General features: G+C 32.4%; 3 protein-coding genes across 4 annotated transcripts in view; 1 reads left to right on the forward strand and 2 right to left on the reverse strand.

Annotated features, from left to right (window-relative positions):
- The window catches only part of LOC119840894 (drebrin-like protein B), an 8,667-nt gene extending 8,129 nt beyond the window's left edge, over positions 1 to 538 (reverse strand). The window contains 1 exon segment of the mRNA XM_038367669.1: positions 327 to 538. Within this exon segment, the coding sequence (XP_038223597.1) occupies positions 327 to 409 (83 nt within the window). The 5' untranslated portion in view covers positions 410 to 538.
- Positions 539 to 1,739: 1,201 nt separating this feature from the next.
- On the forward strand, positions 1,740 to 12,827 carry LOC119840702 (protein FAM166B-like). The gene is made up of 5 exons (XM_038367411.1): positions 1,740 to 1,911; positions 9,764 to 9,865; positions 10,521 to 10,673; positions 11,411 to 11,607; positions 11,741 to 12,827. Exons 1-5 carry the CDS (start codon positions 1,841 to 1,843, stop codon positions 11,971 to 11,973), a joined length of 756 nt encoding a protein of 251 aa, XP_038223339.1. The 5' UTR covers positions 1,740 to 1,840; the 3' UTR covers positions 11,974 to 12,827.
- Positions 12,828 to 12,887: 60 nt separating this feature from the next.
- On the reverse strand, positions 12,888 to 16,470 carry LOC119840700 (RAB6-interacting golgin). 2 transcript variants are annotated; one of them, XM_038367410.1, is made up of 4 exons: positions 15,752 to 15,897; positions 15,054 to 15,477; positions 14,127 to 14,267; positions 12,888 to 13,715 (listed from the first exon to the last, which is right to left on the reverse strand). In XM_038367410.1, exons 1-4 carry the CDS (start codon positions 15,774 to 15,776, stop codon positions 13,427 to 13,429), a joined length of 879 nt encoding a protein of 292 aa, XP_038223338.1. In that variant the 5' UTR covers positions 15,777 to 15,897; the 3' UTR covers positions 12,888 to 13,426. The 2 variants fall into 2 exon arrangements, with proteins under 2 accessions (XP_038223338.1, XP_038223337.1); XM_038367409.1 differs by lacking the exon at positions 15,752 to 15,897 and adding an exon at positions 16,095 to 16,470 and having other exon boundaries at positions 12,892 to 13,715.
- Between the last annotated feature and the right edge of the window lie 553 nt (positions 16,471 to 17,023).

Genomic DNA, 17,023 nt, shown 5'->3' on the forward strand with positions numbered 1-17,023 from the left:
TTTCCTTATATGGGAAAAACCAATTACAAAGCCTTTCTAAGAACGTAAAAATTCATAAGTTGCTTATTGTTGCAAATTGTTGGTAGATATTTTACATTATTCTATGGTTGCAATAAACAATTTGGTGCAATATATGTATATCCTAAGATGGTTACATATTTTAGTATTTTTTTTATTTTTATTTTTTTTTTGTTTTATTTCATCAGGATAAAATATATTATTTATATTCAAGCAAAACAACACTGCATATAGCGTAAGTAGTTATTAATTCCTACTGTTTATTAATTTAATAGCTAGGCTGCAATATTAACAATTATTGTCCTTACCAGTCAGTCTCACTTTTCTCGTCCAATACATCTTTCCATGCTGCAACAAGCGCAGGCTTGTGTTTATCTAAGTTAATAGCCATTTTACATTATTTATTTATCAGCATGAAAATATTAAATTTCTTATAAAGCCGACAAATCGTCTGACTCACAACAATCTTTCGTGAACTCTACAAAATACAGATTAAATAAATCACTGGAAAATATAAAGTTCATTCAACTGTCAGATACAGATAGCATATGAAATAATAATCTGTGACTTATTTTTCGTTCGCATCACAGATAATATAATTCTATACGTTAATACCGATGTTGAAATACATTAAATGTAATTTATTAATTTAATATAAAGATGCTTTAAATTTTTTATTTTATTTTATCGTTGTATATATTTTCATTACTATCTAATAACAGTTAGAAGATTTCAAACCATTCTAAATTTAATTCATAATTTGGATAGATTTATCATTAAAATGTACTGAATTTATTGTGTTCAAGCTTCAAGGCAGATATGATATTATTAAATAATATTTGAGGTCACGTAACTAATCCTAATGTTTTAAAAACCATAATGATTCTTGACAGCACGAAGCACAGTTGCTAAACTTTCATCTTCCGGTTAAATTTAAACTGAAAATGGGCGGGAAAACACATTGCTTCAATAGTCAATTTATGTTTCACAAATTTAAAATTTACTAATAATATATAACTGAAGAATATGTTCGATTGCTTGAAACGCTAATCTCATGAACTGGATCGATTTCATACATTCTTTCACCGATAGATAAGTCTGTGATCCTGGAATGCTGCTGTATCTTATATCTTTAAACGAGCAATTCTTGTATATATATATATAATTGGAATCTCGGAATCGGCTAAAACGATTTTCATGAAATTTAGTATAGGGGGTTTCGGGGGCGATAAATCGATCTAGCTAGGAATCTTTTTTAGAAAATGTCATATTCGTGTTTTTTTCCTGACATCTATTGGTGATTAGTAATACTATTTTGCTTCCTAGATAGCTGGACAACTGAAATAACCCATAGGCACTTTTTATACCGATATTCCTACGGGATACGGACTTACGCGGTTTCAACCGCGGGTCACAGCTAGTGCTATATTATAAGACTGATAATATGAACGAAAATGATGTGGAGCGCTAATATAAAAAATGAACCATCTCAATCTATTAGTTTTTATACTAAACCCAATAAAAACATTACATACGGAATTAATGAAAACCTTTTTTATTTATCTTAGAAATCAGATTACAAGTTAATTCATGCTGTTTAACTTTCCCAACTTCACTATTTTGTCTCGATTTATTTGTTTAACTGTAGATTTATTCTAACCTAAATGCGCGCGCATTTTAACTTTCCGAGTAGACTAGTAAGTATAATATATACAATCGTTGCTACCATTCTTTAGTATCGCAAAACCTTTAACAGATGACTTACGTTTCCAAGTGAACGATATGTATTTATTACGATACTAGGCAAAAAACTTTTAAAAACATGTGGGTGGATGTAAGCGGTCGTGAAAGGCAAAACTACACAACACAAACGAACGGTTCTTTCATACCTGGGTAAGTTAATTTATAACTGAATAATAGAAAATAGAATACTTTTTTTGCGTTGTATTACTTTGCGTGCAAATGCTGTGACATCAAGATACAAGGTAATTTACTATTACCACGGTCTATATTACCTCGTCGAACTTGTAACAATTTTTAATCTCATGTATTTTAACCCAATTGATTATAATGGTTATAAAAATACGAACTAATTACTTACGTGTAGTTTGCATATTAATATAAATACATATTGTTTAGTTAAAATTTAAGATATATACAATTATAATTCCCTAAGAAATATTTAAAACAATATTTACTTTTCATAGTTTTAATTATACAATATCTATTGATTTGAAATACTAAAATAGAATGAGAATGTATTTAACCGCGTCCCCTCACCACTTATTTTACTGCGATGATAATAGTACTCTTCATAGATCATATAACAACATCAAAGGTTTTGGAAGGCGGCCTTGCCGCATCGAGCGTTTTCTACCAGAAAATCCTTTTTTCCTATCAACCACTGTAATCACTATATAGTCGGAAAGCAACTTTGTATTATACAAAGTTGGTTTCCGCCGAGTGTGTGAATGCTTAGATCTTTAAAATTACAAAACTGATTTGGATGGGGTTTCTTTAATAGATAGATTGATTTAAGAGGACTATATGTATGTATGATAGCATAGAAAAAGGGAAAGGGGATTTTCACCGAATTTAATTCGTGCGAAAACAAACTTCTTTAATTATAATTTCTATATATTTTATTCCTGAAGCTGCTTTAAATGGGTGTAACATATTTCTTCGCCAATTAACACAAGGTATTCCGAATAATATTTGTCAAATTCAATAAGGTTCGCAATCCAAATAATTTTAATTAATGTGATTGGGGAAAATTGTTAATTGTCCTTGGTTACGTAAATTGTAGGCATTCCTTCGTCCAAAGGTTCGTCGTTGAAATTTTTTTGGTGACGTCGTTCTTGACCTTAACCTCTTTAATAACAATAATTAAGGTGCTCCAAAATAAACATACGATAGAAAGGTAAAGTATCTTAGGATTTTTCTCAACATTCAAAATCTGTAATCCATTTTTTATTTCTTTGTCTTTTTTTCTCTATATCGAATAAAATCTTGAACAAAATGATTGATCAAGAATTACAAATTTAAGTCAATGAATAAGTCTTATAAATTTGGTAAATAAAAAGACTATATACCTACCTAGGTATAAAAGTATGTGACGAAACCTTTTTGCACTAATTCCTCTGTCTAAGCCTAGATTAACCGGTCGCTCACCTATCCAGTTCATTATTTTATGTGTACAATAATAAAATAATTTGACACAAGAAATCTTGATTATTATCTGTCTTTCGAAAAAAAAATTATAAATTTTTTATACAGTTTATTTATTTCATGACTTCAATCTGAATAATGGCATTTGATACAGAACACAAAGCGTATAAGTTGTCGCTTATCGTCGTTCTCTTCCAGGCTGCCCGAGGTAAAGGATAAAGAAAAAGGTAAAATAAGTTTGTTACGCGGGTGTCTATGTAAACTATATAAGTATATTTATGTAGTCACTATATAAATAACAGTTTCATAGACCGACATGGATAAATGTTTATCATCTAGAATAAAGTTCTGGAACGAACTGTTATCGATTAGATCCTTAGTATCAGAAACATCGGAAATTCAGAGCTCATTCTCACCTGGGTCACTTGCGTGCAAACATTCCTAAAATGAATTATGCGCTTTTGTAAGGAAAATTATTTGCGAATATCGTCCTACGCACAAGTGTAGGAACGCACAAACGTTTCCGTATTTTTACGAATATGATTGACCGGCATCATGTCATGTGGATAATCCAAAGACAATGAAGATGAATAAGTTCTTTTATTACAAGGAAAGGAAAGGTTTATATTTAATGATAGTTCTATATCAACGTACGTCTTCATATCAATATAGTATAATATTATAATTACAGTACCTTTTTTAATAGAAGGTATTCAAAAACAATGAGTTATTAAACACATTATCAATTCACACTGTTTTTATATTCCATGCACTGATAATATAATACTATAATATATACTACAATATAAAGTCTCAAGCGTAACTTCGAAAGCATAACTAGTTGCTGTTATGAAAATTATAGTTAACGTGATGTTGCTACCGATATTTTTTTTTTTTTTTTTTTTTTTTTTTTTTTTTATGTTACAGTCGGCAATGGAGCTGGTGGGACGCCTGATGGTAAGCGTTACCACCGCCCATGAACATTTGGAGAGGCATAAGGTCCATTGAAGACCTTACGCCTCTACAAATGGATTGCCGACTTTTTGGGAAGGGATTAAGAAAGGATTGGCGATAGGAATATAGGAAAGGACTAGGAAGGGTAAGGAATAGGATATGGACCTCCGGCTCCCCCACTCACCGAACGAAACACAGCAGAATGCTATTTCACGCCGGTCTTCTGTGGGGGTGTGGTACTTCCCCGGTGCGAGCTGGCCCAATTCGTGCCGAAGCGTGCTCGACTACCACATAGAAAACACGATAGTTTGTTAAAGCGATAAACTTGGCAACAAGCCAAACAACTATTTTTCTCATACAACTATAACTATAGCCAATTTTATACACCTACAAATGCGATACTCTAAAACCCCAAAAAATACTACCCAGGTATCTATATAAATTATACGAGTTATTATAAAAGCTTACATCAATCTATTAGTCGATTTTTCACCTGTAAAAATTTGAAACTATATCTCAACCTTCAGATTTGCATATAACCTTGAGGTTGGCCCGAGACCTGGTGCCAATCGATTAACCCCATTGATGTAACTGATAGTCGCAAGAATGTAGGGGATGCGCTATTTTTGCTGCACGCAAAGGAAAACTCGTATTTATAAATTAGCAATGGTGTAGACAAGTTACGATGAATAAGATGTCCGAGCATTGACGTGGATTGTTAAATTTTAATAGTGAAATGCACGTATATTATTAACTTTATATGTTTTTGTTACCATTGGCTGAAATCTTGAAATTAAAAAAGGGTCCAAAACTAAGTAGATTTTTTTTAACCTAATAATTTTTAAAAATGTTTACCACCAGCAGCAGTATCCCGTTCTCTACCTTATGGTACCTATTTCAATAGACAATATAACTGGTATATATAACTCTTAAGAATTTGTCCATTAACAATTTCTTATCGACTCTTTGTCTTTTACATAAAAGGACTTTAATGCGTTCTTTGTACACATTACACTATTGTGCATTCTATTATACCTTCTGTAAATGATACTCAGACTCGGTTCAGAAAACATATAAACTATATAATAAAATTCTCGTGTCACAGTTTTCGTTGCCAAACTCCTCCGAAACGGCTTGACCGATTCCTCTGAAATTTGGTAAGCATATTGGGTAGGTCTGAGAATCGGCTAACATCTATTTTTTATCCCGATATTCCTACGGGATACGGACTTACGCGGGTGAAACCGCGGGGCGCAGCTAGTAAACTATATAGCGTGGAAACTGTAAGCTTATCAGGAAAACTTATAACGCCTCACAATTTATGAGAATCGGGAGCTGCACGAATAACTGAATAGTATTCTAATTAAAAGCTATTCAACTAATTAGGTATTCGACTTGAACATTTCTGCGTACCACGATGGTATAATTATGATTTTATCACCATGTTCGACGCAGCAAGGCCGCACCGAGCTCTCCGTTCCTGGCACCTAACTTAGATATATCTTCATAATATACCTATCATTAGAGACAGGGGTAAATTGCACTGCAAAATTGAAGATAAATACCTAAAAGATTATGTTGAACCTGTGGTAGAACTTTATCGCCAATAAACACTAGAATATTAGCTTCGACACCATCAGGAATACATCATTATCGTTCATTTACATGCTATCTGATTATGGCTTCCTTCATCGAACCGTGTTGCTAGAATTTCGATGTTGATAAAGCACCAAAAAATATTTTCGCCGTCTAGTTGAAGAGAAAAGGAATTGCAATTTACTAACTATAAAGTAAAGTAGGTCAAGGAAGTGGAGCGTAAGGTAGACGTCAAAAAATTATTGTATTTTTTATGTTAGCTATCTGTATTTTATAGCCTATTTTAAACTTCTATGTAACTGTACCATCATTGGTATTTTAAACCATCCAGAGATAAATTCAATGTACAAATTGTTTTTGATTTGTGAATTTGATACAAATTTATGATTTTACACGATAATTAAAATGTATTATAATAGATAATCATATAAATAGATAACTTAATTTTCGGCTAAATACAATTTCGGCTCATTATCCAATACATGTTTGTTCTGTTGTTGAGCGAAGGGTCGCAGTAGGCCTTGACGAGTTGCGTATACAGTACAGTTAAAAAACCAATATTTTTATTAATAGATCCATACATTATTGATAGCTGCAAAGGTTGGCGGGTAGGTAAACATTACAACTAGGGCTGCCACATATTTTTGAAGAAGGTAAAATAGTTTGTAATTTTTTCAAAACATTACAAAAAATGTAGGATTTACAATCGGGAAATTCAAAGAAAAAAAAGTATGCTGATATTTTTGATATTAATTATATACGATGATCTTACTAATTTATAGAAATTAATGCAATATAGATGTTATATATTCATTATGGAAAGGCTCCTTTCCGAAAAATATATATAATATATAGTGAGTATATATTTGAAACAAAAAATAGTCGCATAGCTACATAGAGTACTCGGCAACATATAGCAAAATCTCATGTTGATAGTGTTAATAATACATACATTAATACGCTTGTAAGAAATCAATGGAAAAGTAAACAATAACAGGTTTTTTACAAAGATATTGTGATTCGCGGTATCGTGAGAACTGCGCTCGTTTGAAACGTCGCTAATGAAGAATTGCGTGAAAGGCGAAACTTACGCATAGATTATACGCGCGAAAAAGATAGAAAACAAAATTAAATGAATTCCAAAATTAAAATCCTTGTATCTCTTCTATCTGTGGTTTTTGCATTTGATAACAGACGCTGTATGTTATTCAGAGGATTTTGTAAGTAAAGCATACCTTTTACGATTTTTTTATAAAAACTTTTTATCGATGCATGAAATTTAAATTATTTACATTAAATTTTAATTTACCTTTTAGGCGTGGCACACTGTCCACGGCACATGCATCCATACCATACACGATGTAATGGTCAGACCATGTCGCAGAGAACATGTGATGAACCAGAGGTTTATGTTTTAGGTAAGTAGATCGCATTTCCTATTGTAATATGTATTGCAATTTGTCCGATAAACACAGCAACGCAACATAGGTCACCTAACAAAGTATGAGAGAGAGTATCTGCTCTAACCTCTAGGCCTCCGTTGTCCAAGAAAAGGTATCGCGCAAATCTACTAAGATTTAATAAAAGAACTTCAATTTAATACATGTATGTGTATTTACACCCTCCTTGGCACAGTGGTTAACGCGTGAGCGTAGAACCGAGGGGTCCTGGGTTCAATTCCCGGTGGGGACGTACAAAAAAAAATGTCTCGGTCTGGCAGGACACAAAAGGCTGATCATCTACTTGTCCCTAAAGAAAATCGATCAGTGAAACGGATGTACATCATCCGCCCCATACCCCACTAGGGGACACGGGACTTCACTACTATGTGTATTTACAAAGTCTATAAACATTAAAGTATAAATGTCTCATTCTATTCTATTTTCAACCAACTTTTTTGTATTTTTGCAACCTCATAAGTCATACCTTTTTTTTAAAGCTGGTGTCTTCGATATGGTCCTATTTAAATTTGGTCTATTTCTGACACTTTGAAGGCGGTAGAATTTTTTGTTTAAAATAATTATGTCAGTAATCTAGCTTTAATATATGTTTCATTCCAACTAGGTTATACGTGTGGTTGGTCCAGATGCGATTGCAACGGCGATCTCCTCCTGGATGAAAGATCTGGAACATGCGTGACGTCTGATGTCTGTATAGATATACCAGAAAGATTACGCGCAAAGATAGATAGGATGAAAGAGCGCAAGAGAGGAAGAAGACTCCGTATGTCGAAGAGAATTAAAATAACTGAAGATGAATTAACAGATTTGATATAGCTAATTGTTTGGAAGTCTTACACATGCGTCAATAAATTAGGAAAAATAATTTTGGTAGTCAATGATAAATTATACTGTTTCAACATTAAATAATTCTGAATCGGAAGAAAGTCTATTTATTTTATGACTATAATGAATTATTTAAATCTCTATACGCCCCCTAGAAAAAAAACTCCAAAAGAGCGTAAGTCATAACGTGTAATAAATAGAATGGTACCTATTATTATTATTTGTAGCTATTGTTCTTCTCACAAAATATTCATAAATAAAAAAAAAATGTTTTCGCCCCTTAAGTTTTTTTTTTTCACGAAGTTTGGTGAGAACTCACCTTTTTAGATACCAAACACACTAATTGTTAAATGTTTCTTGATATAAAATACAAATTTGTTCACCTTACCTTGACTCTATATCGAAAAACCACCGAAATCTTCTAAGTTTTTCGACAAAATGTATAATTAATCGGAAGATTGTTTTTATTTCACCACTAAAACGTAGACATTTCAATGAACTTACAAAACAAACAGCTATTTTAAAGTGAGATTTAAAAAATAAAGGCTCTTTTTTCAATTTATTTTCGAAAATCATAGTATTTTTAGAAGAGTTAATTTATCTACGAATAAAAAAAAGATGTTTTTTATGAGAGCAGTCAAATTATGTTCGTATACTTACTTCATTTGTTTAGTATTACCATTCATGTAGGCTCTGTTTACGTTTACAAAAAACACGGAAATCGATTTTTAAATTAAAATGACACAAATGCGCAAACCATCAGTGTGATCGCAGTTCTCCATGATAGAACTATGCTAATTCTTTTATTTTTGTGTTTATTAAAATTTACTAGCTCCATGTATTATGCAAGAGTTGGAAACCCTGGCTGTTTAATGTATAATGGAACATGTAAGTACTTAGCTAAATAATTAATACAAAATGTGTTCTAAACATGTATATAGTGACATTTTTTTAAGTAACATTAATTTTCCATTAAATTTTTGAGCTTACAATATTATTATTTTGATTACAGGTGTAGATGAATGCCCAGCGAACATGCATAGAGTGAACAGCGAATGTCGCCCAACACCCTCACAACGCACTTGCGACGAGCCCGTCGCATTGTCTATGGGCACCATTTGCGACTGGTCGCGCTGCGACTGCGACTTTCCGTTCGTGCTTCACCTCCCCTCTGGATATTGCTTCGCGTATGAAGATTGCCCGTGATGTCCGTTTTATTAAATCAAACCCCCGAACCGCTAAATTTATAAATCATCAAATCTTACGATATACCGATACGATAAGGTGAAATAAAATTGATATTTAAATTGTGTTTCATTTCGCTACAATTTATTCTGAATATTGGCTAGATTGCTATCTATCTATTTTCTTATTTCGTACCTAGTCTTTGGAATTAGATACTCACGATACAAACCTAGGTGTTAATAATTAGATCGATACATGTAATTTAACGATATTTTGTAGGTAAGTATATCTGTATAATTACGTTTTAAATTTAACTTGTCATCCAATTTATTAACGAAAGAAGCATCATGTAGTTACACATTGGTTATCCTTATGTAACGAAGTAATTAACAAAGATAATAGCCATCTTTCTACAATACAAGAAAACAATTCCACACATATATGTCCAATGCCAACACATCTCCATAGTGTACTACCTACAACGGTCTCGCTTGAATCACATTACACACACATATATTCAATAACCAAATAAATAAATATATCTATTAATTTTCTAGGTACACTGGCCACTGTCCCCTGCTGAAATTCCGTTACGGAAAGTGCTATGGTGACAACACCAGACAGATCTTAAGAGAAATTCGTTCGAAAGGACTCTTTAAGTAAGTTATTAGGTAACTGAATCTTGTGGAAATCAGAGTTGCTGTGTGTTCCAACCGAATGGCTTAACCATATATGTGTATGTAAATGAGGATCGAGAGAAAATCATTTCAGTTACTTTGATTAGTTACTTATTTCCATACGTATACATTTAGAGCAATGTTAATAGGTAGTTATCTTAAAATCAATCAGTATTAAGGAGCCTTTGTACGATTAGTTTATGCTCATCATCATCATTACATTACCATCATCAGCTCATATTTGTTCCCACCAAAGGGACACTGGCCTCCTATGAGGGTCAAGGCTATAATCCGACACACTGGCCGAGTACGTACATGTCGTCGAACGTTTGATTCTTCGACAAGCCATTTTCCTCACGATTTTTTCCTTCGCCGTTTCCAGCAGTGGTAATATAAATAAAGTAAAGATAGGTAAATTGAAAATTCTATTTATTTTCTTGCACGTTCGTCCGGTTTTGACGCCCCTACTTTTCCATTGAAGTACAAGTTATCAAGGTACCAATAAAGGCTAAGTAGATGATCCAGGACCAGCTTGTTTCGCATCTTATAAAAAAAAATTAATCTTCTATATCATTATAGTATCGATAGCACTACTTTCACAAAAGCAATGTTTCTAATTATATTAACAAATATACAGCAAGCCACTGGAATACAGGCCGGGTGATAACTATGAGATAGACAATATGCCTCGACATGAGCGACCTTCACGCGACGTGTACGATGGACTGCAAAATCGACAACCCACCTACATGACGGGATACACGGGATACGTTCCGGGGATGAACTTTGCGTAATTACTTACTGTTGTTATAAATTATAATAATTTAAAGTTAATCCTAATTATAAACGAGAAAGATTGTAAGAATATATTGATATGTGTTTGTGCTTAAAGCTTATGTTATAGAAAAACCCAATAAAGCTTTCTTTTGCTCGCCGGTGAAGTAGGTTATCCTACTAATATTATAAATGCGAAAGTTTGTAAGGATGTGTGTGTGTTTGTTGCTCTTTCACGCAAAAACTACTGAACTGATTGCAATGAAATTTGGTACATACATAGCTGAACAACTGGAATAACATATAGGCAACTTTTTACTATTTATCCCGATATTCCTACGGGATACGGACTTACGCGGGTGAAATCGCGGGGCGCAGCTAGTAGTCCATAAATTTAGTATTTACCTTTTTTATTAATGGTTTTTTTATGCCATTGCGGACAGCTGATCTGGTGTTTCACCTAATTGACAGCGATGGGGTGAGGGTAAGAGATATGAGATGTGGTAAGGAAATTATTGACGTCAAGAAAAAAAGAGTGGACTAGGAAGAGCGGGGAAAAGAAAATGAGCTTCCGGTTACCCCACTCACCGTACGAAACCACAAGCATTTTATAATATTTCTTCTGTGGGGATATGGGGACCTTCCCCGGAGCGAATCGTACTCAACTCCCACATTTAATATTTTAATTGCTTTGCATTATAAATTCTATAACTTCTATTTCTATACGTTAAAACAAATACTCATAAATTGCAGATACGGTAAATCATACGGTCGCACAGCTGATGACTGTATGGCGGATTTCTCTCGTAACCAACGACAACTAAAACGTAAGGCAGACCTGAACAAAAGCTATGTGCGTTCAAGAAGCGCGCCTAAAATGGAAACGATTCACTCAAGAGACGAGATCAGACGCGATTTAAGTAGATTCAGGGAGATCAACAAGTATAAAGGTAAGTAGTTATTCGAGATACGAAAACGTAATTGCTGTACTCAGGGATATTACCTACCTATATTTCCTGCTCAGAAAATAACAAGTTATCGAAGCGGTCATAGAAACAGATAACAAATTTTCAAAATTTTCAGAAAACACAATATCACCAGAATTTCCGCCTATAGCTGGCTACACTGGACACATACCTCGCATCAAGGGTTCGGAAGCGTCGCTCAGCCAACGATATCATTGCGCAGCAAAACGAGGATTGGAACTAATTCAAATTGAGCGGGAAAATCGAAAAGAACTACAGAACGCAGACGCTAATATTCGCGCCATTTTGAAACCGAACGATAAAAAGTATTCGTATTGGAATTGGGGATAGCATACGGGTAGAAGAATGTTCTTTACCAAATGTAGATAAATGAACATTCTTCTTTAAAAGCAGAATACAGTATTGCGAAAAGTAAAAATGATATTATTTACCAAGAACAGTATTTCTCATTGTGAGCGTATTGTAAGCGTTAATATGGGCAATAATAAGATGATATTTGAAACATTGTTTAAAGGTTTCATAACACAATTCAGTGTTATCGAATATTATGCGAGAAACAAAAATATACATATGCTCTTATTTATTCCCCACAAGTAATAACCATTATATGTAGTGTATTAAGGTAACATAAACGTATTTATGACAAGTCTGTTTTTATAGACATGCTCCATCCGTCCTCTCAATTTCTACATGCACTCCGTATAAATTCAATTGTTCTGAATTTAAGAAAATGAAATTAATGCATCGGTAATTTAAACGAATCCGTCAAAACTGGCTCACAGATTAATAAGATCACTTTATAAATATTGTAACGTTTAAAATGCATCAAGTTGAAGTCAACTAAAACTTTTTTTAAAAGTATACTAACAATAAAACACAATATATCGCAGCGCGAGGAAATAAAAACAACTCGGCGCAATTAGCAGATAGTGAAACATGAATTAATATAAGCATTGTAAGTCACAAAACCATACCTAAGCGTGACTTACGTGGAAAGCGTTGAAGTTTTAATTATATGTGATTATTTTCAAGCATTCCAAGAGTATATCAAAATGTATACTCTTTTTGCCAATGCACAAAAACACAACTGGTGCAATCATTATTTACTTCGCGTAAATATTTACTCTTGTGCTCGGTTTTCTTTACACCGTTTTCAGACTTTGGAAGAATTAAAAGATGTTTTATAAATAAATTCGTTTTATTAATTATTTCCTATTTTTAATCTTTAACACAAACTTACTTATATATATTGCCCTTTTTGTTAATAACAATATGTTACTTAATTAATTATCTGTTATGATATTGCGTTTTACACAAAAGTTTATGATGAAATGCACATTCATTTGTACACATTATTATATTAAACACATAAACACAAGAAAGTAATGGTAGTCATGGTAATTAAAATACAGGTGAGCGCCTGCCAATTATCAATACATTTATGTATGTAAAAAAATAAATATTCTGTATGTCAACCATAAAGATAACTGTGTGCATTTTTAATGTTAGTCTAGCACATACCACAGCATCAATTTTAATTTTGATTCAAATATTCAAAGTTTTGTACTACAAAAGTAGAATACAAAAATATAGCTTTCTTATAAAAATTTCATTAACAGTATGACAGTCAGTAATACCATAGTTTCTATACTTTTCAAAAAATTTCTTATAAGATAACAATAATATCATATATTAGAGTTAGCACCTTAGTACATTGGGTGAAATATTGCACCAAAAATTGTCATAAATTATTATCTATTTCTGTATATTTAACAAGAATGTTCTATTTTTCATTAAAAACTTCCACCATCTTACCAGTCTTTTCGTCTACTCCATGTATAATTATAGGCCTATCATCTGTTGGTGTTACCACACCAGACATTTCATTCAATTCTTTATTTTTATCATTGGCAAGTTCTAACATAAGTGTTTCCAGTTTCTGAGCTTTCCTAGTCTCATTATGAGTTATTAAAGCACACAGATGCTCAGTTAGCAATTCCTTCTTCTCCTTCTCCTTTTGAAGATGAATTTTAGCTTGCAAAAACTCTTTTTCAATTTTTAAATAATTTTTTCTGCAAAAAAGCAAATCATTTGTAACTGAATGTGACGAATTATGTATCTATATTATAATAATATAAAGCTGAAGAGTTTGTAGGTTTGAATACACTAATCTCGGAAACTACTGGACTAATTTCAAAAATTCATTTAACATTAGATATGTAATAGTTGCCTGACAAACCCATAGCCAAAAGCAAATATTTCTATAAGTCATGTGTTATACTGATGCGTAAGGTACGTCACTGCCAAGTATTATCAAAACGTTTAGTGGTTTTCTTGGGAGAGCAACAAAAGAGAAGACGTTTATATAATTAAGTAAATAAAGGATCATTATTAACATTATATTTAATAAAATTTGTAAGCAGTTAATTATTTACACAATTTAAAATATAATTTTTGAACAAAAAAAAAATAAAAATTCTTACTCTGCCTCCGAATAACTGATACAGGCTTGATCAATTTTTTTCCTCAACACAGCTACATCCTGTGAAAACTGACCGTCCAATACTTGTAATTCCTTCTTTATTTTTTCTAACTTTTGCACCTCTTCTTCTGTTTGTTTTGTCCTGAAATAAAATTTAACCAAACTGTTATACATGTTTTCTTTTTAAAATTCCATCCTATAAATTTATATATTTTATTATGTTAGGAATATTGCTCTCAATTGCATTTTGTGATGGTAAAAAGTAATACAATAATTTAAACTTCACAGCAATCTAAAATAAGCATAACTGAATAATTAGAAAAAGTGGAAAATTTTACAATTTTTTTACCATATTGCTTTAGTTATGAGATGATAAAACTTGTTTACCATTATCAAAGTGTGAGAATAAAAATTGAAGAACCATGTTAACCAAAAAGATATCAGAGATAAGACACTTTGACAATGTGATAAGGTTCACATTGCAGAAAATCTTATAATGTACCCTTTCTCTATTTAATATAAATATGGCTCTTATTAATCTTCTACACTTTATAAATAACATAAAAAATACACAAATATATATATAAATAATTATATCACTTTTCATTACTAATTAAAAAAAATCTGTGGCTATTGAAATAATATGAAAAAAAAAAACTGTGCTATTTGCCAAAACACAGAACTGTGTAAAAATGTTTCCTTATCAATGTGGCAAGTGAATTGGAATCACGTCTTACACAAGTACAGTTTAGCACAAATAAAATGCACAATTTATCAGAGAGAGAGATTTAAAGTAGGCAAGAACAAGCAGGCATCTATTCTATCCTATGATTAGATAAATTAATCTACATGTGATCATGAAAGCGAATGAAGACACAAAGCAAAATCATACTTTACATATTATGCTTTCTTAAAATAAAACCATTACCTGTCAGCCAGCGCCTTGGCTAGCATTTCTTTCCTCTTCTTATTTTGTTCCTCCATCAACTTTTGTCGCAGCTGAAGCTCTTCTAACTTCACTTTATGTGCGACCAAATCATCTTCTGTGTAATTATCAACACATCTTATTACATCGGGGGCCACATTAGTGTTATCTTGTCTATTCTCATTGATTTCCTCATAAACTGTTTCGTTATGGTCAGTAGTCATTTCAATATCATTAAAATCTATAATTTCTTGAGGTGGAGGTGGTGAAGATGGTGTGGTGAGACTTAATTTACACTTCTCAAAAAGATCTGTGTTGATCACATCATCTGAAACTTGCTTTTGTAGTGAAAGCGGCTTTTTAGGTGTCTTTTTTGGTATTGATCCAATTTTTTCTATCTTCCTCACAGCCTCTATGATTATTTGGTCTGAAACAATATTTATAGGTTCAATATACACCTATTTAAGAAATATCAGGGTGTATATGTAGTATTATTTAATTATTCGAATGATTGCATTTAAAGTTTGTACCTTTGCTAAAAGCAACAACACCTTAATATTTACAAAACAGTATGCATCAAGGAACAACAGCTTAGACTCTTCTGACTCATGAATTACATCATACAAATATAGAAAAAAATAATGTTATACATAGTTTATTAAATAACAGTCTATAGATTGTTGTGCATGTTTATACCATACCTTTAAAATTCAATAACAAAAACATAAGATAAAATTACTACTTTGACACAGTTTCAACGTTAATGTAATCGTGCACTAGCACGATAATTTTCAACAGAAAATGCATCAAATATATACAAAATACATACTAAACTGCCGTTTGAATCACACACAAACCTTGGTTTACCGGAAACTTTATCGTTTTATAGTGAAGTATACGTGCTACATTTTTATATATATTAAAACATAACAATTATAATATGTACTTATATGAATCGAATCCGAATGAACAGTTATGTGAAGTGAATGTTTCATTGACCCAATGGGAAAAAGTTAAACAATAATAATTAGCACTTGAATTTACCGCTGTTTTTCTCTGTCTCTCCAGATTTAATTCTTTTTAAATCTTCTTCACTAAAGCCGACGAACGTTGATGACATTTTTAACCGAGTAGAATTCATCAACAGTTTTATATTGGTTGTGTATTTTTTAAATACATAAGCTTGAGAAATATACAAACCGCCGAACTGACATAATATTTCGTACTGGTAAGGGGCACATGAAACCCATATACATAAAGGAACATGTAGTATACGTGTAAGCACAGAGTAGTGAGTACTTTTATATGATTTTTAAGGAACGTGTAAGTGACAATACACGTAAGACCTTGATTTGAGCTCACGTCTCAACACTCAAATCCCCCTTCGTATATAATATGAATTATGTGCTCTGTGCTCAAACCTAGTTTGGAGTATAAAACTTTGAAAGTTTACCAACATACAGATTTCACAGTCCACAGTAGAAGAGAAATTACCACGAAAGAAGTCTTTACCAGTCTATACTAAACATACCCGTATTATTATGCTACCTATGGTATAATCAGCGGATAAATAATGATTGACATAAACATACAAACAAAACAAAATATGCGTATAATGGTCGTGGGTGATGTGTGAATATTACACATTTATTTAAATATATTAATCCAACCTTGAGTTTTATAAAAACTCCTAATTTTTCTATGGGATTCAAGGCAAGGTAAAGGGGGGGGGGCAACTCGTCATTCGTGTTCTTTTTTTACTACGAGTTATCGGAGCCAAACATTTTCGATTTTTTTTTTTCGCTCGGCTCAAAAAGCCTCTTCATTGCATAGGAATTCTTTGAGGTATTGTTCAATTTATTACCAGCCGCAAATTTCTAGGATTGGACCGACCGCCGTATATATCTACTAGCAAAGAGTACCTACTAGGCTACTAGTATATTACTTTTTCTTCTTCATTTTTCTTTAGTGGC

This window comes from Zerene cesonia, chromosome 7 (assembly GCF_012273895.1).
Source record: "Zerene cesonia ecotype Mississippi chromosome 7, Zerene_cesonia_1.1, whole genome shotgun sequence".
In the NCBI taxonomy this organism is placed as follows: domain Eukaryota; kingdom Metazoa; phylum Arthropoda; class Insecta; order Lepidoptera; family Pieridae; genus Zerene; species Zerene cesonia.

Bases quoted from the DNA above. Each gene is read 5' to 3' on its own strand.
- LOC119840702 (XM_038367411.1), top strand. From the start codon at position 1,841: ATGTGGGTGGATGTAAGCGGTCGTGAAAGGCAAAACTACACAACACAA. The intron at 1,912-9,763 runs GTAAGTTAATTT...TTAATTTTCTAG, and splicing joins AACGGTTCTTTCATACCTGG to GTACACTGGCCACTGTCCCC. The intron at 11,608-11,740 runs GTAAGTAGTTAT...CAAAATTTTCAG, and splicing joins GGAGATCAACAAGTATAAAG to AAAACACAATATCACCAGAA.
- LOC119840700 (XM_038367409.1), bottom strand. From the start codon at position 16,191: ATGAATTCTACTCGGTTAAAAATGTCATCAACGTTCGTCGGCTTTAGT. The intron at 15,478-16,094 runs GTAAATTCAAGT...ATATTGTTTCAG, and splicing joins AGAGACAGAGAAAAACAGCG to ACCAAATAATCATAGAGGCT. The intron at 14,268-15,053 runs GTAATGGTTTTA...ATTTTATTTCAG, and splicing joins GCCAAGGCGCTGGCTGACAG to GACAAAACAAACAGAAGAAG.